At 46.5% G+C, this 27,276-nt stretch overlaps 1 protein-coding gene across 6 annotated transcripts in view; it reads right to left on the minus strand.

Moving 5' to 3' along the window:
- The window catches only part of Socs2 (suppressor of cytokine signaling 2), a 31,078-nt gene extending 7,254 nt beyond the window's left edge, over positions 1-23,824 (minus strand). Inside the window, exons 1-3 of one of the 6 annotated variants that reach the window (XM_029482944.1) lie at positions 23,616-23,824; positions 20,799-21,159; positions 18,475-18,926 (exon numbers count right to left, since the gene is read on the minus strand). In XM_029482944.1, coding sequence (XP_029338804.1) covers positions 18,475-18,926; positions 20,799-20,937 — 591 coding nt within the window. In that variant the 5' untranslated portion in view covers positions 20,938-21,159; positions 23,616-23,824. Of the gene's footprint in view, positions 1-17,331; positions 18,927-20,798; positions 21,160-21,956; positions 22,536-22,569; positions 22,811-23,100; positions 23,158-23,615 lie in introns of those variants that run through there. The other 5 variants (XM_029482946.1, XM_029482942.1, XM_029482945.1 and 2 more) reach the window with 5 other exon arrangements.
- Positions 23,825-27,276: the final 3,452 nt, after the last annotated feature.

The following is a 27,276-nucleotide window of genomic DNA, read 5'->3' on the forward strand; positions in this document are numbered from 1 at the left end:
TCTCTGTCTCTCTGCCTCTCTCTCTTCTCTGTCTCTCTCTGTCTCTGTCTCTCTGTCTCTCTCTCTTCTCTGTCTCTCTCTGTCTCTGTCTCTCTGTCTCTCTCTCTTCTCTGTCTCTCTCTGTCTCTGTCTCTCTGCTTCTCTCTCTTTCTTTCTTTTAGGCATTTCTGGTGAGGAAGCAAACTAATTTCAAAGGAGTGAAAGCAGACTTAATCTAGGAGAAGAAGAGGAGGAGGATCAGGCTCTACTTTCAGTTGGCAGAAAAGAGACATTCCAAGCGGAGAGGCGCACACAGGCAGGAAACGTGAGCTTCGCTCAGCTCCTGCCTTTCAAGGTGCATTGGAGTCGACAAGGAGCCCACTTCAGAGCTGGACTCTGGACCACAAAGAATGGTGGAAAGAATCGAGCTTCCCTCTCAAGATTTAGGGACGTGTCTTCAGAAACACACCATCAGGTTTCTAAATGGGATGAGGGGCAGGAAATGCAAGCCGTGTTTTAAAAAGCAGCTCATACAGTTTGTTGAACGATGTGAAGTATCGCCGAAGTTGACCATTGCCTCAGAATCGGTAAAATAAATGACTACTGGAAAAAAGGAAAGGGCTGAACGTAGTTTGTTTTTAAGAGTGAGATTCTCAAGGCAAAGTTTCCCCTCACCACCGTGCTTACGGGCGATTCATACCACAGAGAGGGCTTGTTTCATTTTTGACAAGACCTTAAGAACCCCAGTAAATCCGGGGTAATACCATCACATATTTTTCAAACGTAATAAAGCCCAGGCAATGAAAGAAGTCGCAATAAATCCTAACTTTCAGAATACTGCTGACAAGGCTTGGGACCCTGGGCTTCTGACTGGATTATTCAATTTGATATTTGAAGAAAGTGTAGTCAAACTTGCCTCAAGGACCGGTTACATAACCACAGGATTTTTTTTTTTAACTCTTATTTAAAACTCAAAGATCAATGGTATGCAAGTTCAAGCCTTCCCCTTAACTACCAGCGCTCCCAGTGCTTGAAACCGACTGGTGACATCTTTTTCTAGCAACCCAGTGACTGTGGATTCACATTCTAAAGTGCTGAAACAACCGAGTTCTCAAGCAAACCAACTGCCTTCAGGATAGAGTGCCGAAGGAAAACGATTGTATCTAAAGAAACAAGAGTTGGAATACTTCTTAGGGAGAGGAAAAATCCTAGTAAGAACCCTTGTCATAGGGTGGGGGAACACGGGGGTGTCCCCACTCACTCAGAGGAGAAGGGGAAAGGATTGTGGGAGGGGGTGGCAAGAAGGGGGGGCAGTGAGTGGGAGTAAAGTGAATAAGTAAAAAAAGAAAAAGAAAAAGGAACCCTGGTCACTTGTAGTAAAGGAGACTTTGGAAAAGAATAGCTTCGAAAGCTGGTGTTTCTCAACCTGTGGTGGTGACCCCTTGCAGGGTGGGACGAAAATGACCCTTTCATAGGGTCCCATACCACATAGCCTGCATATTAGTTATTTATATTGTGATTCATAACAGTAGCAAAATTGCAGCTACGAAGTAGCAACAAAAATAATTTTATGGTTGGGGGGTGGGGAGGGGAGTCACCACAATATGAGGAACTGTATTAAAGGGTCTCAGCCTTAGGAAGGGTGAGAACCACTGGACTAAAGTCTTTATGGATGTTAAGAAGGAAAAAAGAAAAAAATTAGAAGAGGTGGTAGATGCTGTAACAATTAAAACATCTTTATTTCACTTTTCGACTTTTAAACAGAATCTTGAAAAGAGCTGTAAAAATGAAAGTCCTGCAGGCTGAGTGTGCAGGCTGAGTGTGCAGGCTGAGTGTGCAGGACAGGGAGTTTCAGAGTTAAAGCCAAGTGTCTGGTCTAAGTGTCCTTCCTAGCTTGACATCATCTGCCCCACCCTTGCAACCCAAGTTACATTTGGTATTATTAACTTGAATGCATTATCACTGTAATTCACATTGATGGAAAAGGCAGATAAAGGCACGAAAATATTAAAGGCGTTGGCGCTTAGAAGCCTCATGTCCCACTAATTGCAGAAACCATTTCTGTCTGAATTTCTAAGCAACTAAGTCCCCAGGTGCTTCCTGACCATTGAGAGGACCATTCTATTTCAGGACATCGTGGGACAATTCATTTCTCCTCCCTCCCACTTCCAATGCGCCCCTCCTGTATGACTGGACACTGGTTTGCCATCAGAGGCTTTTATTAAGAGGTTCCTCAGGCCTGTTGATTGTCTCCTCTATCTGAAAGCACAGATTTGGACCTAGAATGGGAAGTTTCTTTTTGTTTTATCTGGTTTGGTTTGAGTTTTGTTGTTTGTTTGTTTGTTTGTCTTTGTTTTCCTCTTGGATGCCACCCAGACCCCTCTATCCCAATGTGATTGTCTTTGTTAAAGATGAGTTTTGAGAGTGAGGGAGTTTGCTTTTAAAATAGCCATTTTTTTTTCATTCGAGTGGTTATTTGAGGAAATATGACAACTGTCAACACTCTACACAACCCCCACCCTCAAGGTTGACTATGATCTAAAAGGCTATGGGGGAGGGGGGCAGTGCTACTAGGATCGCTGATAATGCAATTTAATAGCAGCTTGAATCCCAAGTTCTAAAACTTGACTCATCCGTTGGAATCTGGTTTCATCTGTAATGTTTCTACCTAGAAAACTCAAGTGAGGAGTTAAATGGACCGTTTGGTGCAGGTGGAACGCTTTGAACCACTAAACTCATAAGCAAGCCACATATCCCTTTGGGGACAAGATCTAGATATAGTGTATGACCACCCGGGTGACATCCTCAGGCAAAGCTAATCCCCTTGCTAGATCACCTTTCAGTGACAGGAAATTAATTTTGTGGTTCCTAGAACCGGGCTCGCATCTGGTGTCGGGAGGCTGGTACAGAGAAAGGCAGGGGGGAGGAGAAACTTTTGCTATGGTTGTATTTAGTCAGTGTTTCTGAAGTGAATTAATTGGAGACAACACTCTTACACATGAAACAAACCCTTTCCCAATCCCACCCTAGAGTTTCTCAAAGCAGCTAGTTTTCCACGGAGCCACATGCCACAGCCGTTGATGTCCCTGGAGACTGGGATGAGTTTGTCACAGCTGGCTTCTTGCTAGTTTCTAAAGGCCCTGGCAGAGAATTGCACACTCCAGAGACCTCTGTTTGGGACTTGAAATTTAACTTTAAAGACACTTAATTAGCAACTAAACACAAGCTGATTTGCTCTCGGTAACAAATGTGTCATTTAAATATTAACAGTGTTTCCAAGAAAGCCTGGTAAAGGCTGGAGATGTGAAAGATAATAACTTGTTTATGTCTGAAATATTGGTAGGACTACCCACCTTTGAAAATCTTCTAACACCTTTGAAAATCTTCTAACACGTCCCCTTCACCAAAAAAGTTCCAGGGGCAGGGATTTACTCCGTGTATTTGTGCCCATAAACACAGAACATTCCTAAGCCCAGAGGCTTTGCTACACTGTTGTTTGTGAGGGCAGAGACAACCTAACGGTCCACTGATGGGGACCAAGCCTGTCAACAACAGTGTGTTCATGGGCTGGAATATGTAAAGAGCTGGGAGCTGAGTAAGGACATGAAAAGCTATGCAGACAGACACCAAATAGCAAACCTGAGAAGCAAATTAGAGAGCAGAATGTATGTGTATCCATGATACTGTTTGTGTGTGCTTTTAAAAAAAAGTGATTAAAAATAGATGCTTCTATGACATTAGAACATTCTGAAATATTTTTTACAAATAGATAACAGGTCCTAGGGGATGGAGTGGGGAAGGAGGTAGGCAGCCCTGTCCCTCCACTATAGTGACTTGCTGAACTAGCTAGATTTTTTTTTTAACCCCGAGTAGGTTGCTGTCAGAATAACTGAGAAACCAGCTTTAAAAAAGATTATATTTACTCTGGATTAACAGAAACAAGAGAGGTGCTTTGTTAGCAGACAGTGGCAGCCAGGTTCCCGAGCTCTGTTTGTAGGAGGTAAACGGTGGGGGCGGTGGGGGCGGAGGGATGGGTGTAGAAGAAGGTGTTAACCCATTCACTTGTAGAGGAAACCATCAAAAGCGGCGCTGTGCGCTCAGCAACGCGCATTTGATGACATCTCCTCTGTAGCTGTGGCCTGACATAAGGACCCCACCCCACCCCCAGAGACCGGCAGGGCGCCGGGGCGCCAGGAGGAGCTGCCACTCCCCGATGGCTGCAGAAAAAGAACGTCTTCTGCGTCAGCCGGTGGCACCTCAGCCCTTCCCTCTGCTCAGCCAGGGTGAGCCCCAGACAGCGTGGACCCCCGCAGAAAGAATGGAGACCAGACCGGAGAGGAGATTCCCCCGAGATCACACACACACACACACACACACACACACACACACACACACACACACACACACAGAGCTTTCTCCCTGATTGATCCCTCTCCCTATCCAGTTCCTCGAAATAGCCAAAGTCGGCCTAGTCCTCACCGAGTTTGTAAATCAAGGTTGAATTGCTTCCAGGCTCTAGCTGAGTTTTTGTGAGTGCTTTAACCAGACCAAGTTTTCTGTCCTAAGGCCTCATTAACCTACTAATTAAATGGCAAGTCTTTCAGAAGATCTGTAGCTTTTTTTTTTTTTTTTTAAGTTCTTCCAAATCTAAAATATTTACTCCGGGGCTCCCTAGCTGAAGTGTATCTCTCGAAGCTGCTTTTTTGTTTTCAATAGTCATTTTGTTCCAAGAGGCTTCAGTGTTCTGCCAACAAGTAAAGACTTGCTATCCACCCGCTGGCCTTAGAGAGAAGCCAGGGAGTTTAAAGAAAAAGTAACGCGTGTATCACCAGGTTCTCTCTGTCTATCTCTCAGTCTCTGTCTGTCTGTCTGTCTGTCTGTCTGTCTGTCTGTCTGTGTGTCTGTCTGTCTGTCTGTCTGTCTCTCTCTCTCTCTCTCTGATTCATTCCTTTATAACAGCGTCTTAACTCGCATCCAAGATACTTAGGACATAAATGAAGAAAACGACTGTGATTTGCACGCCTGAACTGGGAGGTTAACTTTCAACAACAGTCTGTTTCTCCCAACCCAGCTCTTCTTGCAAAAACAAACAAACAAACAAACAAACAAAAACAAAACAAAACAAAACAGAATAGAACAGCAAACAGCAATCAAACCTTCAAGACTAACCTGAGTTCTCTCAGCCAGACTAAGAAATGTTATTAGAAAATTGAGGAAAAGGTACCCCGTTTTTCCTAAGTTGTGGGAGTAATCTGGTGTCAGTAGCTAAAGCTGTTATTTTCCTTATTGGAAGAAGTCCAGATACTCAGTTATTTTTGAAGAAAGGCCGTCTAAACAATCCAGGCCGTTGTCCGCCTCTCGGCTTTGGCACTCCCAGGGCATGCTGGGAACAGTCCTCAAGACTGAAGTTCTTTTATGTTTTCAGCCACTTGAGAAAAAGTTCTGCCACAAAGTTCTAATGACATGAAGTCCTACAAATCAGCTTGGAAACGTCTAAATGTGTTTTTCCTAGAAAAAAGTGCCAGACATCGATTTTATCTGGCAACCATCAAAATATATCAGACCGCAAAACTATACATTCCTGGACCTCACATGAAGCACGGCGAGGGACCTCATTGAGCCAAACCCGGAGCTCAGCTACAGTGGCATCTGCAGTTCCCAGCCCAGGCAGCCGAGCTGACACTAAGCTCTGCTGAGACCCAGGGCTCACGACAGCAAAAGAAAACCAAACCAAAGTTTAAAAAAATAAAATAAAACAAAAATTTTTAAAAAGCATAAAAAGCAATGAGCGGGACATTTCTAAACCATCTTTTCTACTTCCAGCTTGAGGTAACATTAAATGCATTCTTTAACTCGTTACACAGAAAACAACACAGAAGCTCAAGTGAATACATTATTTATTTGCAACTGCAGCTTCTAAAACTGGTATTGAGAATTGATAAATAATACAGTGACCTCAAAACAGGAACTATCTTTGGAAAGAATAAGTCTTCACACAGTCATTTATTTATTCAGCATCGACTATGAAAAAGTAGAGTTGGGCTATAAACTACAGGGCACCGTCTGCATACCGTTTACACTCCAGCACAGGAGCAATAGGACGGAGCTTCAAGAGGTGTAGGCCTAAGTTAGACCAGGCTTGTATAGGAAACATGAAGGAAATGGAAGGAAGAGTTCAAGGCCAGCCTTGGTGATGTAGGAAGATCAAAGCCAGCTTGGGCTACATGAGAGTGTCTCAGAAATCATAAAACAAAAGTCAGGACTGACAGACAAGAGGAGAGCCAAGGAGACTGTTTTTCAGTACGGCTTTCCATACTCGACCATTGATGAAAACACACTACATGTATTACTTGGGTGAAATTTTTAGAAAAGGTGGCAACAGGGAGGAAGGAAAGGGTGTGATGAGCATAAAAAGATGGTCACCCCCAGGAGGCCTCCACCCTCCACGAAGAACACAGGCAACCAAGCTGAGACCCGGATAGTCTTCCCGTGGGAGGAGCGCACCTATTGCTTAGCCAATACCCAATGGTCAGCCCTGAAACCACGTGTACAATTTGCACTGTACAGACAAAGAAAGTTGTATTTATGCCTTTAGAAATATTACATGTGTGTGTGTTTGTGTGTATAGATATACATGTATGTGTGTATAGAGATATACATGTATGTATGTAACAAGTTAGTGATAAAAAAAAAAAGCCCATGCCTTTGAATGTAAGCAAGGAAGGGAAAGTGATGTCATTATAATCTTTAAAAATAAAAGATGGAGCAATAGATAGCCATCTTAACTTCAGGGTTTGGGTTGGTTTGTTGGTTGGTTGGTTGGTTGGTTTTTCAAAATAGGGTTTCCTTGTGTAGCCCTGGCTGTCCTGGAACTCAGAAATTCACCTCCCTCTGCCTCCCAAGTGCTGGGATCAAAGGCATGCGCCACCATGCCCGGCTAGGGTTTTTTAAGTATAGAACATATTTTGTACTATACGCAGTAAGTGTAATCTCATATCGAACACCAGGTTTGCATGGGTGATAATCTCCCGTCCTTTGCTCCTTCTGCCTCCTCTGTTGATAGACTCACATCTCAAGGACAGCTCCTTCTTGTTGAGAAGATGCTGACAATGACCACGTCAACTCTTTTCCTCCCCAAGCCCATGGCCCGGGACATTTTAGGTCTGGGTCCCTTTGCAAGTCTAGGTCTGTGATTGAAAGGCTCTGGATCGCATGCCTGAGGCTATCACTCTATACTCAAAAGCCTTTAAGGGTTTTCAGGTAAACATTTAACAATTCTGAAAGGCAAAACAAACAAACAAACAAACAAACAAACAAACAACCCTTAGTGCTGATCTGTCCTCCAGGCCAAGTCATCTTCTATGCATCAGGTTAGAAATCACCTCTTCCCTGCTTTCTCCCTAGATTTCCTCAGACAAATCTAGGTGTTCCCTCTCAGGGTGCACTGGTTTTGTGTATCAAAGTGGGGTTGGCTCCAGGAACTTGGACAAGGCATCCCAAACCTCAGATTTACCTTATGTATTAACCTTGCATAATTAGCTGATGCAGAGCATTTGTATGTAACTCAAGGGCCGACTTTAAATCATCTCTAGATTGCTTTTGATGCAATATCGCACGTATATGTTATGGATTTGGTTTATTGCTTACATTATTTAATTGGGTTACCAAATTACACAGGAATTTGCACGACTACCGGGTCCCTGCCCCCAGTTGGCTCTAATTGGAAAATAAAGTTGCAGGTGGCTAATGGCTAGGCAGGGAGATGGAGGTGGGACTTTAGATTTCATGGGCAAGGGAACCCAGCGAAGAGGAAGGATTTAGAATCACTTTCTAAAGGGAAACAGAAAAATCAGGCCTGAGAGCTGGAGAAGCAGGAGCATACAGCCACGAAAGAACCGGGAAGAGCGGACCCAAGGGTCCCTCATTTGGGTCTAAGGTAGCAAAGATGGAATTTAGATTTTAGTAAGTAATAATTCAAGAGTATGGGGGAGGGCGTTAGCAATGTGGAAATTTGAGAGTGCCCCAGACATTGCACTGTTTAAGGCATATTAAAATACAAGGCTGAGTGTGTGCTTGCCCATGCACATACACATGTGCACGTGCGCGCGTGTGCGTGTGTGAGGGTGATTTGAGTATCGATAAGTAACTAATACGACGTTTATACCAAACACCTGTTACACTGCCTGGGAGGCAATGAGGGAGACAACCTTGTGTGTGGTCAGAACAATCACAGCCTTCTAAAAATATCCTTTATTTGTGTTGCCTGACTGCATGGGTTAACACCTGCAGATTTAGAGGCATTATTCAGCACTCCCATTGGCCCAGGCTTCGTATCCCGTCTGAAAATGTCAGGTAGTGAACTCCAATACTGAAGATAGCAATAATGAATTCTGTGTTATTCTTTGCCATTGTTAACACTATATTGTGTCTACTGATAAGTGAAACCTTCCTATAGAGGTGTGTGTGTGTGTGTGTGTGTGTATGAGATACAGTATATACCATCCTTGACTTCAAGCATCCCTTAGAGCAGAGGTTCTCAAACTGTGGGGATTGACCCCACGGTGGGGGTGGGGGTCAAACAATCCTTCCACAGGAATCACCTAAGACCATCAAAAAAGGAGATATTTACATTACAATTTGTAACAATAGCAAAATTACAGTAGTAGTAACTAAATAATTTTATGATTGGGAGTTGCCACAACATGAGGAACTGTATTAAAGTATCACAAGAAAAGTTGAGAACCATTGCCCTGGAGTCTCCCAACTCATCCCTCAAAGATGTCAACAGGACCTATCCTGTAATTTTGGAATTGTGATTTGCTTAAGGACAGATAGTGTTCTTTCAACTTTCTCTATGACCCTGTCTTATGCATGATCTAAGTAGATGTTTAATAAATATTTGTGGGCTGACTGTGTGAATAAGCAGATGGATAAAATATCTAACTAAATAAGCAAGTGAGAGAGATAAATACGAAGAGGGAGAATATCAACAATGTGGAAATTTTCAATCCAGGTTAGTATAGAAAACCTGAGATGTAGCACTAAAGAAAACCTGAATTTTGCTTTAAAGTAAGTACATTTTCATGTCCTAGTTTTGTCAGACCTAGCAACTTAAAAAGTCAGTAGAGGCTCACTGCTGAGACACAGCTTGTTATTCTAGATACACAGCTGCCTTCTGTAGAAAAAGACAGTGTAGAACTCGGTTGTTGAAAATTAGAATACAGTCCTCACAAAAGCAATTTAAAAATCAGTGATTAGCTATCAATTTATCACTTTAAACAAAAAAAAAAAAGTCCATTGCAGCTGAAATGTACCTTAAAAGGCTCATGGTTGGTTGAACATTGATAAAAAAAAAAAAAAAAAAAAAGTTGGGCATGGTAAAGGATGCCTATAATCTCAGTGCTTAGGAATTAAAGACAGGAAGATCATGAGTTCAAGACCAGCCTCAGCTACATAGTTCAAGGCTAGCCTGTGCCACATGAAACCCATATCTAAAAAAAGAAAGAAAGAAAACTTGGAAGGAAGAAAGAAAGAGAGAGAGAGAGAGAGAGAGAGAGAGGAAAAGATGATACTATTCAGCATTATTAGGTAATGCTGAATAGGTGGCTTAGGTAAAGGAGGAAACACTGAACGTGAGTGAGTGTGTAATTTATCTGTGTTGAATTATTCACACTGTAGAAAGACAGGATTAATTTCCTTTGGGAACTGGAGAGTTGGTCTGTTTTGGAATCGCTGCTGCCTTACTCCCACTCTTTCAACATGATGAATTCTCCAACCTGCCCAACACAACTTCAACCAGGAGCTTTAAACTATTGCCAGGCTAAGTGATCTGATGCCTGCATTCCTCTATTCTCTCCCTGATTTGCTGTATCGGGTCTATTTTCTGCTGGCTTAACAGGCGGCCTTAGAGTGGGTGAGTTAGGAAGAAAGGAGATAAGGTGAGCTGGCAGAGAAAGCCGAGCTTACAACTCATGGTGACTAACTTCCATTTGCATCCAGTTGCAAAGCAAGAACTTACTCTGTGAAAGAACAGCACCGAAGGCTCTACCAGCTGCCATCTCTATCAGATTAGCAAGTAAGTTTCAACCTGATTCTCTCTTGCTGGCAACAAAGGGCACCAAAACCATGGTGGGTGTCAAGAGCAGAAGTGGGCACCCCTGCTTTAAGACAGATCCAGGAGGAACGGTACAGGAGGGTGTATACCTAGAGTCCCAGCTGGGCAGGAAGCCAGAAACAAAGTATCAGTGGTACAGGAGGGTGTATACCTAGAGTCCCAGCTGGGCAGGAGGCCAGGAACAAAGTATCAGTTGATCAAGCCAGGGAATAGACCACCAAGTACAAAAGATGGTTAGGGGCTGGAGAGATGGCTCGGTGACTAGGAGCACTTGCTGCTTGCTCTTTTGCAGAGGACCGGGGCCACAGTTCGGTTCCAAGCATTTATATGAAGTGAGGTTCATAACCACCTATATATAGCTCCAGTTCCAGGTCATCTGAAGCCTTCTTCTCTTCTGGCCTCACAGGCACACATATGCATGTGCCCATACCGTCAAACAAGCATTGACACACAAATAATAAAAGAAAACTTAAAGAAGGGGGGGGACCAGGGGGAGGGCCGCACACTCAAAGCTGTTTCAGTGTGGAAGATGGGGGCATGGGTGTATGGTCAAACACTTGCTTAGCATAAGCAAAGCCCAGGGACTTCTGATAAGGAAAAGGAACAATTCTTTCAGTTTTTTTTGTTTTGTTTTGTTTTGTTTTTTAACAAAGAATCTAAGAATCTCCTTACATCCAGTGGTGGTGGTGTTTTGTAACAAATTATAGCTTTTGTAGTAAATTGCTGGACAAGGGAATGCAAAACTCAAAGACCACCAGTCAAAAATGAGAATAATCTATAACCGGAGAGATTATCCTTTGCCCACATTTTCCCAAGAGGCCAGCGAGCAGCAAGGACAGTCATCTCAGCCCGTTGATGATGGAAACCCATTCTGAGGGTTATTAGGCTAAGGACCGGTATACATCCGAGCCTCCTCCATCACAGCCAGGATCTAAAAGCCCAAGTCTATACTCTGAATACAGGCCAGGGCTCAAAGATCCATGGCTCAGAAAACAACATAAAATTCCTCTTACCATACTAAAAACAATCTACTGACTCTGACTGTGAAAAGGGAAAAAACAATTTAGGGTAGAGAGAATCTCTTTCCCCAAATAAGCCAGAGCCTATGATAGCATAGAGGCAAAAATCTATGCTAAAACTTAAGTCAACCTGAGACCCCCAATAAAATATAGAGTTTGCCCCTCCTGTCTCCTCCCATCCTGATGTGCTCACAGGTGAGGGTAACTTCCTGAAAGAGACTGACTGTAGACATCAGTACTGCAAGCTCTACGTTCTACAAATGTACTATCTGAGCCTCTAAGAAGCTCGGCGTTTGGTCCAAGACAAAGCAACTAGAAATAGTCTCTTCCCATTCCCAGTTCAGAATGGCACCCACTATGCCACCATTCCCTGCTTTCCTGAAAAGGCAGAGTTGGCTCAGCTCGCCCAGAGTAGAAGCTGGTATCAAACGGAAAGCTTCCAGATCCAGAGCTCCAAATTAATCTGGGACAAATCTGAGCCCGGTGACAAACTTGAACATCTTGTCTGCCTCTCCACTCCTCCCAGGCACCTACTTCCTGCCTGCCCACCACACATCTCTCACTCTCCACCTCTAAGTCCCACCACCCAGGGAGTCCAGAAGGACAGTACACAGCACAAGCCTAAGCCAGTTCTCTCATGTAAGGAATGCTTTATCAGACTAAGAGGAGAGGAGAGCATGGTGTCGCTTATAGCTATAACCCTGCATTGTGTTCCATAGTCTCCATACAGGTACAGACTCCTAGTCGTAGGGCAGTATTGCTGGGCGCTACAGTTTCCATCTTCAAGCTTCTGTTTTATTTTCAGTAAAAGGAGTCTGTAATGCTCCTGGCTGTTGTAGAGATTAACCAATGGTGCCAGGGGGCATGAGACAGACCAGACTATTGAATAAATATGAATCCTGTCTTCTCTCTCTCTCTTCCCATAAGGTAAGAGGGCCTCTGTAATGTGAGAGTGTGACTCTTCCCTGGGTTCCTAATGAAGAATATAACAGGTACCAAATAAATGTGGCTGGGGGGAGGGCAGGAAGAGGGGAGGGGTGGCTATGCAATAAATGAATATAAATAGAAGGTTAACACCTTGATTTATTAGGCCTTGGTCCCAAGACTTTGTGGATGGGGACAGGAGAGATGGCTCTGACACCACAATCCAGAGGACCAGAATTCAATTTCCAACACCCACATAGCAGCTCAGAACCATAATCTGACATCCTCTTCTGGTCTTTTCTGGGTATCTACACGCACGTGTGTGTGTGTGTGTGTGTGTGTGTGTGTGTGTGTATACATACATACACATTACATGCACACATACATAAAATATATCATTAAAAAAAATAAAGACGTGAAGGATATCCATTCTCTGCAACTCTAAACTCTACAGATAACACTGTAATGGATGAGAGAAAGATGCTGAATCAGAAAGCGCCTGGTCCACCAGGAAAAGGTAACACCCCCCAATATAAAAGTGGAACACAATTTTGAAGACAATGATTGCCAGTTTCTGGGAAAGTATCTCACTTGGTCAAGAACTTGCCTGGAGCACAGGAAGCCCTGGCTTCACTGAATTAACAGGCTTGATACAGGCACATACCTGAAATCCCAGCAGCTGAAAGACGGAGGCAGGAGGGTCAGGAGTTCAGGATAACCCTTAGCTATACAGCAAGTTCGAGTTCAAGTCTAGGATACACAAGACCCTGTCTTAGAAGAATTTTTTTTTTTTTTTTTTGCTAAAGCTGTTCAATCCTACCCCAGCTCAAGAGCGAGGACTGGTACACAGGGTGATAGAAATAAACTGGTCATAGTCTTGAGAGCCCTGGGTACCTAATGAGAGACTCGGGAGAGCCCCTCACCACACCAGTGAGGCTTCACCCCTTTTTCTTTGCCCAGCCCTATTACTGCCTTCAATATTCTTAAATAATAATGACAAGAAGCCATTTTTCTGACAGTGGTTCCAGTGAGAATGAACGGAGAGGAAGCAGCGGGTTTGTCTGAAGGCAGGCACTCTGTCCGCCCTTTATCACCACATAATGGAGAACAGGTAGGTAAATAAAATACACAAAACAAGAACGCACTTTCTGACCAAACCCACGATTCCGCCTGCTACCTAAGGGAACGCAGTTCATCAGTTCATCTGGGTGACGAAAGTCAAAGTGGGGAAATCAACTTCCCTGGGCAGAAAACAACATGGCGAGGTTTTTCCTGAAAGACTAAGAAAGATCACAGCAACACAAGATCAAAATCTGAACAGGAAAAGGGCTGCCCAAAGAACAGAAGGGAAAAACCGTTTGGCAAAAAGGCTATCTTTTTATCTTAACATGACTGGAAACTGGGACAGTCTAGGAAAAATCTATGAAGTCCTGTGATGATTTAACTAGCAAATGTGTCTTATTTCGCCGCAGCGATGGGGCTCTCTGGGAGGAACTTAGGCTGAAACAGAAGAGGAAGGCAGCTGGTGTTATTTTCTTAGCTCGCACCAAGGCTCTGGCTTGAGTCTCCCTTCCCTCTGTTCCTCACTGAGATGAGGCCACAGACGGGCTGTATAACTGCTCCTGCTCGAGGGGCAGCACCGTCTTCTCTAAGTGAAGAATGGAGTTCAAAGTGAGAGTTGTCTATAAAAGCAGTTTTATTTTTATGGCTCAGTAAATGTTTATGGAAGTGAGTCCCCCGTCAGACTTGGCAGCTCAGACCTCCCTTGTGGACAGAGCTGAGGACAGGGGGGTAGGAAGACCACAATGACTGCTTCAGCTGACCCGCTAGCCAGGCATTTGGGACAAACGGGGCTTTTAGAGGCTGAGTCCAACAACAGCTGTCCCTTAAGCTGAGTGCGAGGTAAGGTGACTTACTCTGAAACCACACAGAGGGAAAACTGGAGAAAATCTTCAAGGGTAGCAGAAGAGAATGAGAAGACCAAACTGAAGGTGCAAAGATTGCTCTCAGCAACAAACAAGCTGAAGAAGGGCTGTCTTTCTTCCTTCCCAATAGAGCATAAACTAGCAAGTAAGGAGCCTACGGTTGTTTAAATAAACAAGTTTTTTTTTTTAAAGTGTTGAAATGTGGTGTTAGGAACTGGCTTTGGTTTTTAAATCCTGAAGAGAACTAAAGAGAAACAGACACAGACTTAATCCTAAGGACCCTAAATCTGTCAGTTTACCTAATTTAAGTAGACTTGAATTCCCATCCTTCGCTGGCCCATCATACAGCCACCCAGGACTTCTCTAATCGACCATCTAAAAAGACAGCATTGTGGGAAGAGGAGGAGAGAGTAAGGCAGGAGCTACCTGCATGTAAGAGGGGGCAAAAGCCAAAATAGACTCTACTGGAAAGCAAGCACAGGAGAGTAGAGTCAGCTGGGCACCCTGGCCATGTGTAGGTGACATCTGGCAGACGTGTCATGAGATCACCACACAGCAAGGACCGGAGGACTTCGGCTTTCAAACAGCAAACAGATTAGAGAGACATTGACATAGACTGGTGATGTGGCTCAACGGTAGGATGCTTGCCAAGCATGGGAAAAGACCTACGTTCAATCTCCAAAATGATTTTAAAAAAAGAACCAAAGAATTCAAATTAATACAGATCTCTACACTCTACAGTGGATCAAAAGAGGTAATCCTGGAGAGTGGGGCAGGAGCTAAGAATTGAAAGTATCCTGCTGTGGTGACATCCCAAAGCCTGATTTTGCATGTCAGAGGAAGCAAGTTGTGAGTTACATTAACTGCAGCAAAGAAGGGCACAGGCGGTTTGAAGGGAGGGCAGAAGGGTGGAGCTTCCACCGGACCTAAGCTCTGGGTTTGCATGTTGCCCGTTTGCTGATTAGATCTCTAGTCCCTGAATCTGAAATGTTCTGGTTCCTATAAAGGACCTGGGCTGAGTGACCCAAACAGTGTGTTCCGGACTCCAGGATTCTAGGGAGTTAACAACTGGATGAGGAGAACGCAGAGCCTCTGAGGGAATGACAGGCCCAGAGCCACATTCTGGGTAGAGGTCTAGGAGATGGACAGGACTCCTGGGAGCCAGTGAGGCTTCGGCCTAGCTGTTAGAGTCACAGCCCCCTCCTGTCCTGTGCCCAAACCCACAACCAGAAGGGCACAGTCTGCTCTCGGGACATTCCATCCCTTGGATTACTTGATGACGTGTCTGTCTCCTACCCTCCGCCAAGCAGGGTACAATTTTCTAAAAGCAGGGAAAAGAAAGTCTTCCCAAGAAAATAAACCGTGTGGAACAAGCAACAGTCCCTTTCTGTCACCTATTTGGATTATGTAATTAAGATGAAGTCCAAACCTTCATACTGACAACACTAAGCAAGGCTTCCAAACGCACACAAACCAGGGGTCCCTGTTTCTAAAAATAGCAGATGTCACTACATCTGTTATCTGTGTGGATAACTTTAGATGGGATGACATACGCTCCTTCATCTCTGCGTCCTCTGAACAGAAACTCATAGCAGTCACTGAAGTCGGGGGTAGATACACAAATCCTGCGACAGGGCACAGGACATGCCACAAGAACAGCAACAATTAGAATCTCAATAATAAGTGTCCTTACTAATGCTTCACACCACCCCACACAGAAAAACAACAGTGAAAGAGAAATTTCCCAGCCTCTGTTGAGGACACCTTGGGTGAATCCGGTTTTGTTTCTGTTGTTAGATGGGACCGTCAGTGATACCTGGCATCATTTAGTAGTCACCCAGGAAGGGGACAAACTCCCTCCCCACCCCCACTTTACCACTTATTTCAGGGATCTTCAAAAAAAAAAAAAAGCCATTGACCAGACTGACTGGAAGGCTGACAAGATGTCTCAGTGGGTAAGGGTGCTTGTCGGTAAAGACTGAGGTCCAATCCCTGGAGCCCACGCAGCAAGAGGCAAGAACGGAGAAGCTGTGCTACACCTCCCACATATATGACATGGCGCATTCATACACATACACACATGCACCAAGAAACAACTTCTTGAAAATGTTTTTAAAGCGAGAGAGGACGCAACACTAATTACAGTATCTGCACTAGTCTGGTTGAGGCCGCAGCAAAAAGGCTGCTATTACAGCCTGCTCTAACTTGTTAACTGGATCAGTGTGGAAATATTCACTTCCCATAAATCCTGGACTTTGCTCTTTTGGTTCTTCCAAGGATGAAATGAGATAATATGAAGTATTGAGTCAGAGGCTGGCACGCAAGGAACTCAATAAATAAATATTAGAAACTATAAAGCAAGAAAAAAACCAAAACTGTCCCCTGACGCCTATCAACTTCCTTGCCATCAGGACTAGAGTTAGATAAGGTGATCCATTTCACAGCCCCAAGCAGTGAATCTGGGCTCCCAATACACACACACCTGCAGGCGCTGAATGCAATACTGGGGAGCTTGTCATAATTCCACAGGCACAGTGTCTCCTGACTACCTCCTCACTCCCAATACCTGAGGAACAGCAGGGAGACCTGTAAAAGGATTCCACAAAGCCCCTTGCTAGGGATCCTGTCAGAGTTTTCCCAGGCGTCAAGCGTTCTACCAGAGAACCATCGTCGTCAGTGTGCAAAAGGGAGATCCAGAAAAAGTGAATCTAAGTATCCTAAGGGGAAGGCTATTGCCCCGCCACCCAGCAGAGCAAAGCAGGCTCTTCCTGAGCCACACCCAGCAATCCATCCAGGTTGGATAAACTTAATGTTTCCTTCCTGGTGTAAAACTGGGGACTTCAAACCCTGCAAGGTAAGTCAGTTCTATTATTCTGCACTTTTATAATTTCCTATTCACTTAGAGCATGCACACGACACCCCAGGTTCTCCTTTCACCCGGGACACACAGGAACCTGTGGCCGGCCAGGAAACATGTACAGGGCGGCAAGAGGCATAGTGTCTAGACTCCAGAGAAAATGGCACACTACAGCAGTCGTGAGACTGGTGGCCAAGAAAAAGCGGCTGCAGAACTTGTTCGAGTTTAGACCCTGACATAACTTTTATCGCTTCTAAACCATTGCTTTTGAAATGCACAAGGATTGTGCCCATCCGGCCTGCACATGATCAGGCTGTCTTGCCGATTCCTAGCCTGTGAACCATGCTTTCTAAAACACATAGAGCAGGTGCAGACCTTATTTGGAGGCAAGCGAGTTAATGTTCTACCCTGAGCTGATTGCTTAGTTTATTTCACTTGATAATGAGTTTTTATGGCAACCTTTTATTAGCATAGAAATGTACACCTACAACTCAAAGTAATGAGTGCAACTTGTAAAAGTCAAGTTTGTTTTTATTTGATACATTCTAATCAAATAGTAACAGCAGTAAATAATAAACACTTTGAAAAACAGGCAGGTACCCCTCTATATCTGGAAGAAAAGTTAAGTCATAGGATTCTACATGGTAGAAGGGAGGCAGCTGTTGATGTCCGTGGTCAGACAATTCAAGGATAACTTGGAAAGTTCTAAAGCCATTTCCAAAAATAAAAATAAAAATAAAAAAACAATGGCACTAGGTTGGGACTCACAGCTAGGTCAAGGGGTAAAATGCCTCTGTCTGCATTGGTTTCTGTTTTCAAGGATTGAGTTGCACCTGGATAGCGTGACATTCTTGTCTTTAGCCTCAGAGGAAAAGAGAGAAGTCTTTTCTGTTTGCACCAGTTTGAAATGTGTCTGAAGTAAGGCTGCCTTGAGACAGAGTACTACAGTACTCACTCACGGGGGAGTTCATACGTGGAGTAAAAAAGACAAATACAGGGTCTCATGGTGACGGTTCTTTTTTCGTTTCTTTTTCTTTTTTTTTTTTTCCTTTTTTTTGGTTGATTTGATTAGTTGCATAAGACGAGGGATAAATACAAGCATGGTCAGCTTAACGGAACTCCTACTAGATATATCAGGATGCAAACTATAACAGGTTCTAACACAGACTGAACCCCAGGCGTCTAGAAGTGAAGCTGAAGCCCGGGTCAGCCAGGGTCTTTTCCTCCTCCAGCTGTCCTCCTGGAGATGGAAGCCTTTCTTTCTCTCCTATGGTGCTTGGACTTTTGACCCAGTGCATAGGAACCCGGAAAACAAAGGCAAGTCACTCTGACAGGAATATTCTCTTGCCTTTCCTTGGGACATTTTGTTTTTGTTTTGTTTTGTTTCATTTAAAAGGGCCATTTGGTCTTGAGCAGCCATAGGAAAGAAAGCATCATTCAGCTAAGACTACCTAAGGGGAACTTTAAAATACCTAGCTACATCTTCACACCTTTAAGTTAGACTGAGCCCAACTGTCCTTAAGAGAGAATTCTGCGCAGTTATCCAGAGGAGGGCCTCTGGGTTCTCTTTCACATAGCTGCATTCGGAGATAGTCTATATGAGGCATGTGTTTTTGTTTGTTTTTTTTTTAAAAAGAGAGAGAGAAATACTTATACCTGGAATTTATATTCTTCCAAGTAATCTTTTAGTCTTGTTGGTAAAGGCAGTCCCCAGATCGTACCGGTACATTTGTTAATGGCGAGTCGACAGAAATGCTGCAGAGTCGGTGCTGATGTATACAGAGGTTTGGTCAGGTACAGGTGAACAGTCCCATTCCGTGGGGCTTCTGGGCCTGTCCGTTTATCCTTGCACATCTGGACATAGTAGTCAATCAGATGAACCACACTGTCAAACTGTTTAAGCTTGGACTTGACGCATATGATAGAATCCAATCTGAATTTCCCATCTTGATACTCAATCCGCAGGTTAGTCGGTCCAGCTGACGTCTTCACGGATATAGTTAGCAGGTAGTCTGAATGCGAACTATCTCTAATCAAGAAAGTTCCTTCTGGAGCCTCTTTTAATTTCTCTTTGGCTTCATTAACAGTCATACTTCCCCAGTACCATCCTGGGGTTTTTCATTCAAAAAAGAAAAAGAAGAGAAAGTGAAATAGTTATTATTAAGAATTTTTAGAGTATGGTCTGTACTTGGCAGTCGTTTTTCTAGTCGTTTTGCTTTGTTTGAGTCAGGGCTGCCTGTAGCCCAGGCTGGCCTCAATTTTACTTTGTAGCCAAGGATAACCTTGAACCTTCTTGTTCTTCTTCACTCACCTCCCAAGTCCTGGGATTTATAAATCTGTACCACGGTTCACGGTTAATTTCTCTTGTTACACTTTTTTTTTTTTTTTTTAAGCCTGTGAGTTAAAGTTTACCAAGGCCTACCACAAATCTCTGGGTAAGTATTTAATAAAAACTTTAGTCCATTCTAGGCACAACTATAAACCAATTTTTTTTCTGTTCAAATGATTTTCTGAAGCTTTTCTTTAAATTATGTTAAGGTTTTCTCCTAATGAGCCAAAAGAACTTTTGCAATATGACAGACATATTGGCTGACAAAGGAAAAAAAAAAAAAAAAAAAAAACCATTTAAGTTGGGGATAACTAAAACATATACCTAAGTAAATCAGAACTAAATTAGACGTTAGGGGACAAAGTGGAAAACGTATCTCCGATAATTCCATTAAAAACAGAAGCAAGTTTTTTGACTNAAAAAAAAAAAAAAAAAAAAAAACCTTTCAGTACAGTTTAACGGAAACAAAAACCTAAGTAAATCAGAACTAAATTAGACGTTAGGGGACAAAGTGGAAAACGTATCTCCGATAATTCCATTAAAAACAGAAGCAAGTTTTTTGACTGGCTGGTAGCCCTCTAACCTGCCCCCAAAGAACTTGTAACATTTAGCCTCTGTTAGAAGCCCTAGGAGGCACTACTGTTGACTGCTTTGATTACAACTAGCTCAGTTGCCGAGGAAGAGCAGAAACAGTTTACAGTCTTCACTATATTCTTTTGGACTTTGCCCTGGATCAAAATGTATTATAACCTCTGCTCTCTGAAATCTCCATTTGATTCATCTTGACCAGATTCTAAACCTCACTTACAAAAGTAACTCAAGATACTTCGTTTAATAACTTTGAACAATGTGCCCCCCTCCGTTTCAGCCGACAGCTCCCCTCGCCACCCCCCCCCCACACACCCCTCCGCAACAAAAAATATTACTGGGAAATTTTCCCAAGGAAAGCCCAGAGCCGAAAGGAAAGACTGGAACTTTTTCTCCTCTCCCAAGATCTACTGCTACAAAAGTTGTCTTGCCTCAAAGGTAAGTTTTCAGAAGCCAGATTTTTTAAGACTCGAATTGTTTTCGAGCTATTGGGAGAAAATATAAATTTCTCTTCTTTGCTTTCAGATGTAGGGTGCTTTCCGCATTGCGGGGAGCAGGCTGCACTCGGCCCAGGCTACCCCCCACCCCGGCAGCTGCGATTCAATACAGTCTGAACTTGGCTGCCACCATCCCGGGCTGCGGCAGAGGCGGCTGCTCCCGGAGCGCTCACAGCCCAGACAGGAGGCAGCACAGCCCACTGGCCGCCCGCGCACCCGGCATTAAGAGAGGCGCTGGCCACTTTTCTCCCACGCCGGAGCGAGCGGGAGCTCCGGCTGAAAGCAGCCTAGGCTCCACGGTGCTGGGAGAACATTTCCAAAATGAACCCAGCTCGCTCCCGGCCCTCGCCCAAGCCTCAGCGTCCCTCCACTTTGCTTTTGTGGTCACCTAAGATCCGGGCATCCCTCTCTGCGGTTCCCGGAGCAGAGACCGGACGGGAGGAGAAGTAGTTCATCACTTTCAGTGCCCCCAACCTGGGCCCGCGTCCCAGCCGCGCTCTCCGCCACCGCCTTGGGTAGGGTGGGGATGGGGACGCCCCGTTTCGCGCCAGCCGCCAGCTCCCTACCTGTTTGACTGAGCTCACGCAGGGCTTTCGCCAGACGCGCCGCCTCGGGGGACTGTTCCTCCGGCAACCCCGCGGTCCCCCACTGGCTCCGCGTCCTGTCCGCTCCATTCCCGGAGGGCTCCAGGCACCGCAGGGTCATGGGAGATGAGTCAACACGTCCGAGACAGGTGGTCGCCCGAGCTGGGGCCAGTGGACCTCGTGTGCTGCCTGGAAGTCACAGGGTACCCCAAAACGAGAGTGTGCAGGGTGTCCGAAATGGTGGCGGAGGGGGAGGGGACTGGAAGCGGCTGGTTCTTTTTCTCCAAATTCCGGCAGAATGGTGTGGCAAAGTCTCTCGCAGACACAGTCACCCACAGATTGCCTGTGAAGAAACAATGGGACAGAGATTGGGTCAGTCTGGGCTGAACCCCTACGGCCGAGGTGGGGGTGGGTAAACAGACACGTGGAAAATCCCAGGGACTCCTCCGCCTGCGTGTTCTGTACCATTTAACCCCGAGCATCCAGCTAACGCCCTGCCCAACTCTGGGGAAAGACGGGTAAAAAGGGCAGAGATCCAAAACACTAAAGTTGGCCGGAGTAGAGGGGCGAGGAGGGAGACAGGATGAGAGTAAACAAGGTGTTTTCCCGCCGAAGAACTGTGTGCTGGAATTACACACAGGCAGCCCAGGAAACAGTCACCTGCGGGTCCGGATGGATAGGCCTTTGTCATGGGCAAGTGGGGGGGGGGGGACATTACACAAAGAACAGGGCAGTTCTCTGCACTTGGCATTTCCATCCTACATTTCGAGCAGCCCCAGGGCCCTTGGGAGGATGCATCCGGCAAAACCTGGTTCCACGCCCTACATCGCCGCAGGGCTCCTGGGTCGCCAGCCGAGGGTGCTGCGGTGCGCTAGCGGCGCGTCAGCCGCTGCATCCCCGCCTCTGAGGCGGCCTCGCCCCCACTCCAGCCGCTTCCTGGAGCACGCTCCAGACGAGGATGGGGGGCGCAGCGGCGGTCGCTCCAAAACGCGGACCGCGGCTCCTGCGGCTGCCGCCGCGGGCGCTGTCGAGGAATCGGCCGGAGCGTGCAGCCCCCGCCGGAGCTCCAAATGAAGCCGGGGCTGAGCAAGCAACAGCGAGCGCTGCGGGCCATGCCATCAACTGGGACTGAGGTCTTACCTCCGCCACCGCGACCGCCGCCTCCGCACCATGCAGCCTCCCCAGCGGACAAGGGGCGGGGGAGCCAGGGGGCAAGGAGGGGTGTCCGTCTGAGTTCCCCGGGTGACGTTTATTTGTGGAACGAGATGCCTGGGGATGCAATCGGCTCTGCGCTCAGTAAAAGCAGCCGAGTTTTTCTGCGCCAAAGGCAGACAAAAATCCCAGGGATCGTCGCCTAGCTTTCCCCCTCTCCGCCCCAGGCTGACAGCCCTGCTCGCCAGTGCCGGGTTTCCCTCCAGTTGAAGCGGAGGAGATGGGAGAAAGAGAAGGGGTGGGGTGGGGGAGCAAGGGCGGAGGCTGGCGGGGAGGAGCGGGAGATCAGGTTATTAGGATTATAAATTTGGGTAGCAGTTGTTGGGGGTTGGGGTGCTCGGAAGATTTCCCGAGACTGAGAAGGAACCCGGGAGAGGGGAGGCAGTTGAGTCCGGATGGGGCAGAGCCCCGACTTGAACTCTCCCGGGGCGCCCTAAACTGCGGAAGCCCAGGCGGTCCGCCGCCGCTCCCGTGCTCGCACCCCGCCGCCCTCCCCGGCCACTGTCCCCCGGGCGGAACCTTCGGGCTTCGCGAGCGGTACCTGCCGCAAGCTTCCGGGCTCCGGGCACAAGGGATCTTGAGGGCGCGCGCCTGGAGTCCCGGCGCGCACTGTCCCAGACCCGCGCAGCGTTGGCGGCTGCGGGAGGAAAGGCTCATGCTTCAGGGGGGGAAGCCCAAGGCCCGCGAGCCGCAGAGGCGGCGAGACTTGGCAAGAGTTAACCGTCTGTCCCCGGAGCCGAGTGTGCGCGCGACTTCCCAGCCCGACGCGCCTCCCTCGCTCCCCGCCTCCCGCCCCTCGCGCCCCGCCCGGCCGCGGCGGAGGCCGCTTTCCAGGAACTTTCCAGGAATCCGCCTCACGTGACCGCAGCCCCCGCCAGCGCTTTAAAGAGGCCCCGGCCGCTAATGCGCAGGCTTCAAGGGAGCCCGGTGGAGAGAGCCGGTGCGGGTGCTGGTGCTGGTGCTGGTGGCTGCGGGGTGGAAGCCTGCGACTCCGCCCTCCTCTGACCCTGCACCTCGGGGTGCTCGGGAACAAGGAGAAGTACCCAGCCAATGCCTATTAAGCCGCCAGTACCTGCCCCTGTGTCCGCATCAGCTGAGCACCTCGGTCCCGCGAATAGCAGCCCCTCTCCTCCCCAGCCCTCCACAGAGGAGGGAACCTTTAGGCCAGCCATCCACCCCGCTGTGCGCCTGCCAGACGCGACCCTCCTCTCCTCCACGCGGGATGCAGGACCGGCGTGCGGGGAGGGGGCGGGGCTCAGATGTCAGTCCCTCCCTCTCTAAGACACACACAGAGCTAGAGCTAGCACGCCACTGCCCAGGTCGACCTCCACTCTCCGGCACCTCAGGAAGCGACCCAGAGACTGTCCCCTCCGCCGGCATCCTAGAAGGCCAAGAAAGAGCCGAGCTGAGCGCCTCCTTAAAGCTGCGCAGACTGCCCGCAATCCCTCCCCTCCCCCCCCCCCCCGGAGCTGCAACTGGTAGTCCCCTGCATCAGCCTTGCCCAGCTTCTCCTTTCCTCCTCAGCTCAACTCCTGCTTGCCCTTCGGGAGACCCACCCTGACCACCCTACAGAGGAGGTGCCCTTACCTGTGCCCGGGTAGGGTGCGGGGTCACAGGCCTGGTGCGTTTGTCTCTGTGAATCCCTGCAAAGCCAGGGACCCGGAGTTCGTATTGATCCCAGTACTTCTTTCCTATTGGGACCCTCACCTCCCACTCTGTAAGAGGCTACCTAGCCTCCGAGCCTGCATCCAGGCACACCGGCTCCTGAAACGTGACCCACTTTGAATGTGACCTACTTTTTTTTTACAGAAAAAAAAAAAAAAGCACTCATGGGAAAACCGGATTCGAAATTTCGATAACCATTTTTCTTTGAAATACTGTTCTGTTGCACCACTGCTCAAAAGTTTGAAAGGTCAATGGCCACTTTTAGTTGAAGCTGTGTCTATGGGGAAGTTGGGCAAGGGAGGCCAGGAGAGGTTGAGAGGCGCGGCTTCCAAGCCTTGCCTGGTGCCCCGCCTGCCGGCCCTGGAAGGAAACACAACACGACCGGCCAATTCCAAGGCTCCGAACCAATTTTTATCCACAGTAATTTTTTCCTCTTAAATAATTCTATGCATTTACAGAATGGTGAAGGCGAGGGGAGGACATAAACCAGCTTACAGGGGCTTTGTCAACGATAGATTCGTGTGTGTGGCCGGGGGGGAGGGGCTGTTTTCTTGGAATCTTTGATGGGAAGGATGCCTCTTACTGAAGTTTTAGAAAGCCTGTGTAAAGCTGGGGAGTAACTTAGCAGGGTGCTTACCTTCTTTAGGTCCCTAACGTTTTCTGTGAACTTAAAAACAAGATGTCTGTGAAAGGTTAGCATGAACAGACAGGCAGATCCCACTGGAGTTCCCGTGTAGTGAGTTGGAGGCCCAAATTAAACTCTTTAAGCCTCTACAATGTGCAGGGTTCACTAAGACCAACATTTTATGAATGGTTGATCCTTTCTTGGTAGAAAACCTCAGAGGAAGTGGAAGTGTGTGCCTGTGCTTCTGCACTCCTAAAGGGTTTTGGGGTTTGTTTTGTTTTGTTTTGTTTTTTTGAGATCATACAGATTAATTTTTCTTTGTCAGGTATAGTAAATCTTCCAGCCTCCTTACTCTACTGAGTACTATGACCAAACCACCTGGCAGAGGTGATGGACGGGAGGAAAGATTGATCTTGGCTCATGGTTCACAGGACACATTCCAACATGGCAGGAAGGCTTGGGGCCTGGAAAGCACCCTCCACAGAGGCAGGAATTAGTGGTGCAGTCAGCTGAAGAAGGGCGACAGGAAACCGGTTTACTTCTAGCACTCCAGCGCCTTACACCAGCAACTCACTTCCTTCAGCTGAGCCCCACAGTGGTCCTCAACCTCCCTAAGGCAACATGCAACGACCATTTAATACAGTTCCTCATATCATGGTGACCCCCTCAACCATAAAATTATTATCATTGTTATTTTGTTTTGATTTGATTTGATTTTTCAGAGCTGAGGACCGAACCTAGGGTCTTGCACTTGCTAGGCAAGCGCTCTAGCACTGAGCTAAATCCCCAAGCCCCTCATTGCTACTTTGTAACTGTAATGTTGCTTCTGTTAAGTAATGTAGTATAATGTAACTTTAAAGATCAAGGTTTGCCAAAGGGGTAGGACCCACAGGTTGAAGGCTTTACAGCCATCAAAAGTGAGTGCTACCAGCTAAGAAGTGACTCAAATACATAAGCCTTCATGGGATATTTTTCCATTCAAACCATAGCATGTGCTTTTTTTTTTTTTTTTTTTTTGCCTCCTGGGCCTTTGCACAGACCCCCTTTTTCTAGAATCTCTCCCTGACTGAGTGCAGAGTGGCTTGCCCTCATTCATCTCAAAGTTCGGTCTCCTAAACAAGGAGTCGCTGGCCTCAAAGATTACCGTAGGTCACCAAGCTATTTAGGATTTTTCAACTTTTCTTTCTAGCATATTCCATGCCCTACATTTTGTCAGCCTTTCAAATCCTCTTTGAGCACTGTAGGGGTCACTTAGGAAATGTCTATGAGTTCCTGGCAAGCAAATAGGGTAGAACGGCATTGTGTAATTATGTGTACCAGTGGGCAAAACCAGGAGGGAATATAGAGAAAGTAAATCAAGTATTTGAGGGTAGTAGAATAGAGGTGGATTTTTAAATCTGACATTCTTGAATCTAGTTTTTTTTGTGTGGGTTTTTTTTGGGGGGTTGGTTTGTGTGTGTGTGTGTGTGTGTGTGTGTGTGTGTGTGTGTGTTTGATAATTATCATTTTGCCAAAGTCATGTGTGAATCAATGTCTTCAGTTACCCTGAAGAAGAGCGTATCTTGTTGACCTTGGACTTCGGCATTGAAGGACCCCTCTCCTGAGCTCTCAGCATCACCTTTGGAGATGCCTAATAGGCATTTCTAATTAAACATCCCCGAACTGAGCCCTGATAACCCCTCCCACTTAGAACAAAAGCATGCTGTTCCTCTGCACCTGCCCTGCCTCTCCTGCCAGGGATCCCAGTGTTCAGTCGCTAGGGCTAAAAGACTCGGGGCATCACACGACCAATTGCTCCCATACACACCCGTCGACCAATCCTTCCACTCAAGGTTTCACAACAATCTTAGACTTGAAGTGCTTGCCACACATCTAGTGCACACCGGGACAAACTAGCCTAACCTCTGCCCCAGTCACTGCAGTGTCTCTTCCATGGCTTCCTCGCCCCTTTGCAGCCTCTCCTCGACAGAGAAGCAAGAGTTCACATGTGGAAACTGGGTTGTTTTCCTCTGGCCCAACCCAAATGACTACATTGCAGCCAAATAAAAGACGAAGCCCTGCCACTTGCAGGGTCTTTCAGGATCCATTCCCACTTACCTTTCGGATCTTGTTTCCTACACCCTTGAGTCCCAGGCCTATTTATACTCATAGCCCACTCTTACCCCAGTCAGCCTCAGCCTCAGGCATTCTGGACTCCTTGCCTTTCCTAAAATGCTCTTCTGCTGCTGCTTCAGGTCCAATTGTCTGCTCCACATCTTGTGTTCATACAGACATCTGTATGGTTTACTCCTGAGTACATTCCTTACATCTTTTTTTTCAAAATTTATTTATTTATTTTATGTATGTGAGTACACTATACCTGTTCAGATGGTTGTGAGCCTTCATGTGGTTGTTGGGAATTGAATTTTAGGACCTCTGCTCACTCCGGTCAACCCTGCTCACTCAGTCCCTGCTTGCTCCAGCCCAAAGATTTATTTATTATTATTATATAAGTACACTGTAGCTGACTTCAGATGCACCAGAAGAGAGTGTCAGATCTCGTGAGCCACCATATGGTTGCTGGGATTTGAACTGAGGATCTTCAGAAAAGCAGTCAGTGCTCTTACCTGCTGAGCCATCTCGCCAGTCCCACTTAGATTTTTATTTAATGTTCCCTTCTTAGCAAGACTCACCACCCAATTTAGAATCTTACACACACACACACAACACACAAACACACAGACACACACACACACACACACACCTCTTCTAGGCTCTAATGCTATTCACTGTTTTGATGTTTTATTTGGGGAGGACAGAGGACCTTTTGGATCAAGGTTTCACTCAGTAGCCCAAGCTGGCCACATACTCAAGGGAATCCTCCTGCCTTGGCTTCCCAAACACAGGCATGAAAGGTGTGAACTGCCGCACCAACTTAAATAAAATTTCGTGTACCCGTGGAACTCACACTCTTTCTTC

Source organism: Mus caroli, chromosome 10 (assembly GCF_900094665.2).
Source record: "Mus caroli chromosome 10, CAROLI_EIJ_v1.1, whole genome shotgun sequence".
Classification (NCBI taxonomy): domain Eukaryota; kingdom Metazoa; phylum Chordata; class Mammalia; order Rodentia; family Muridae; genus Mus; species Mus caroli.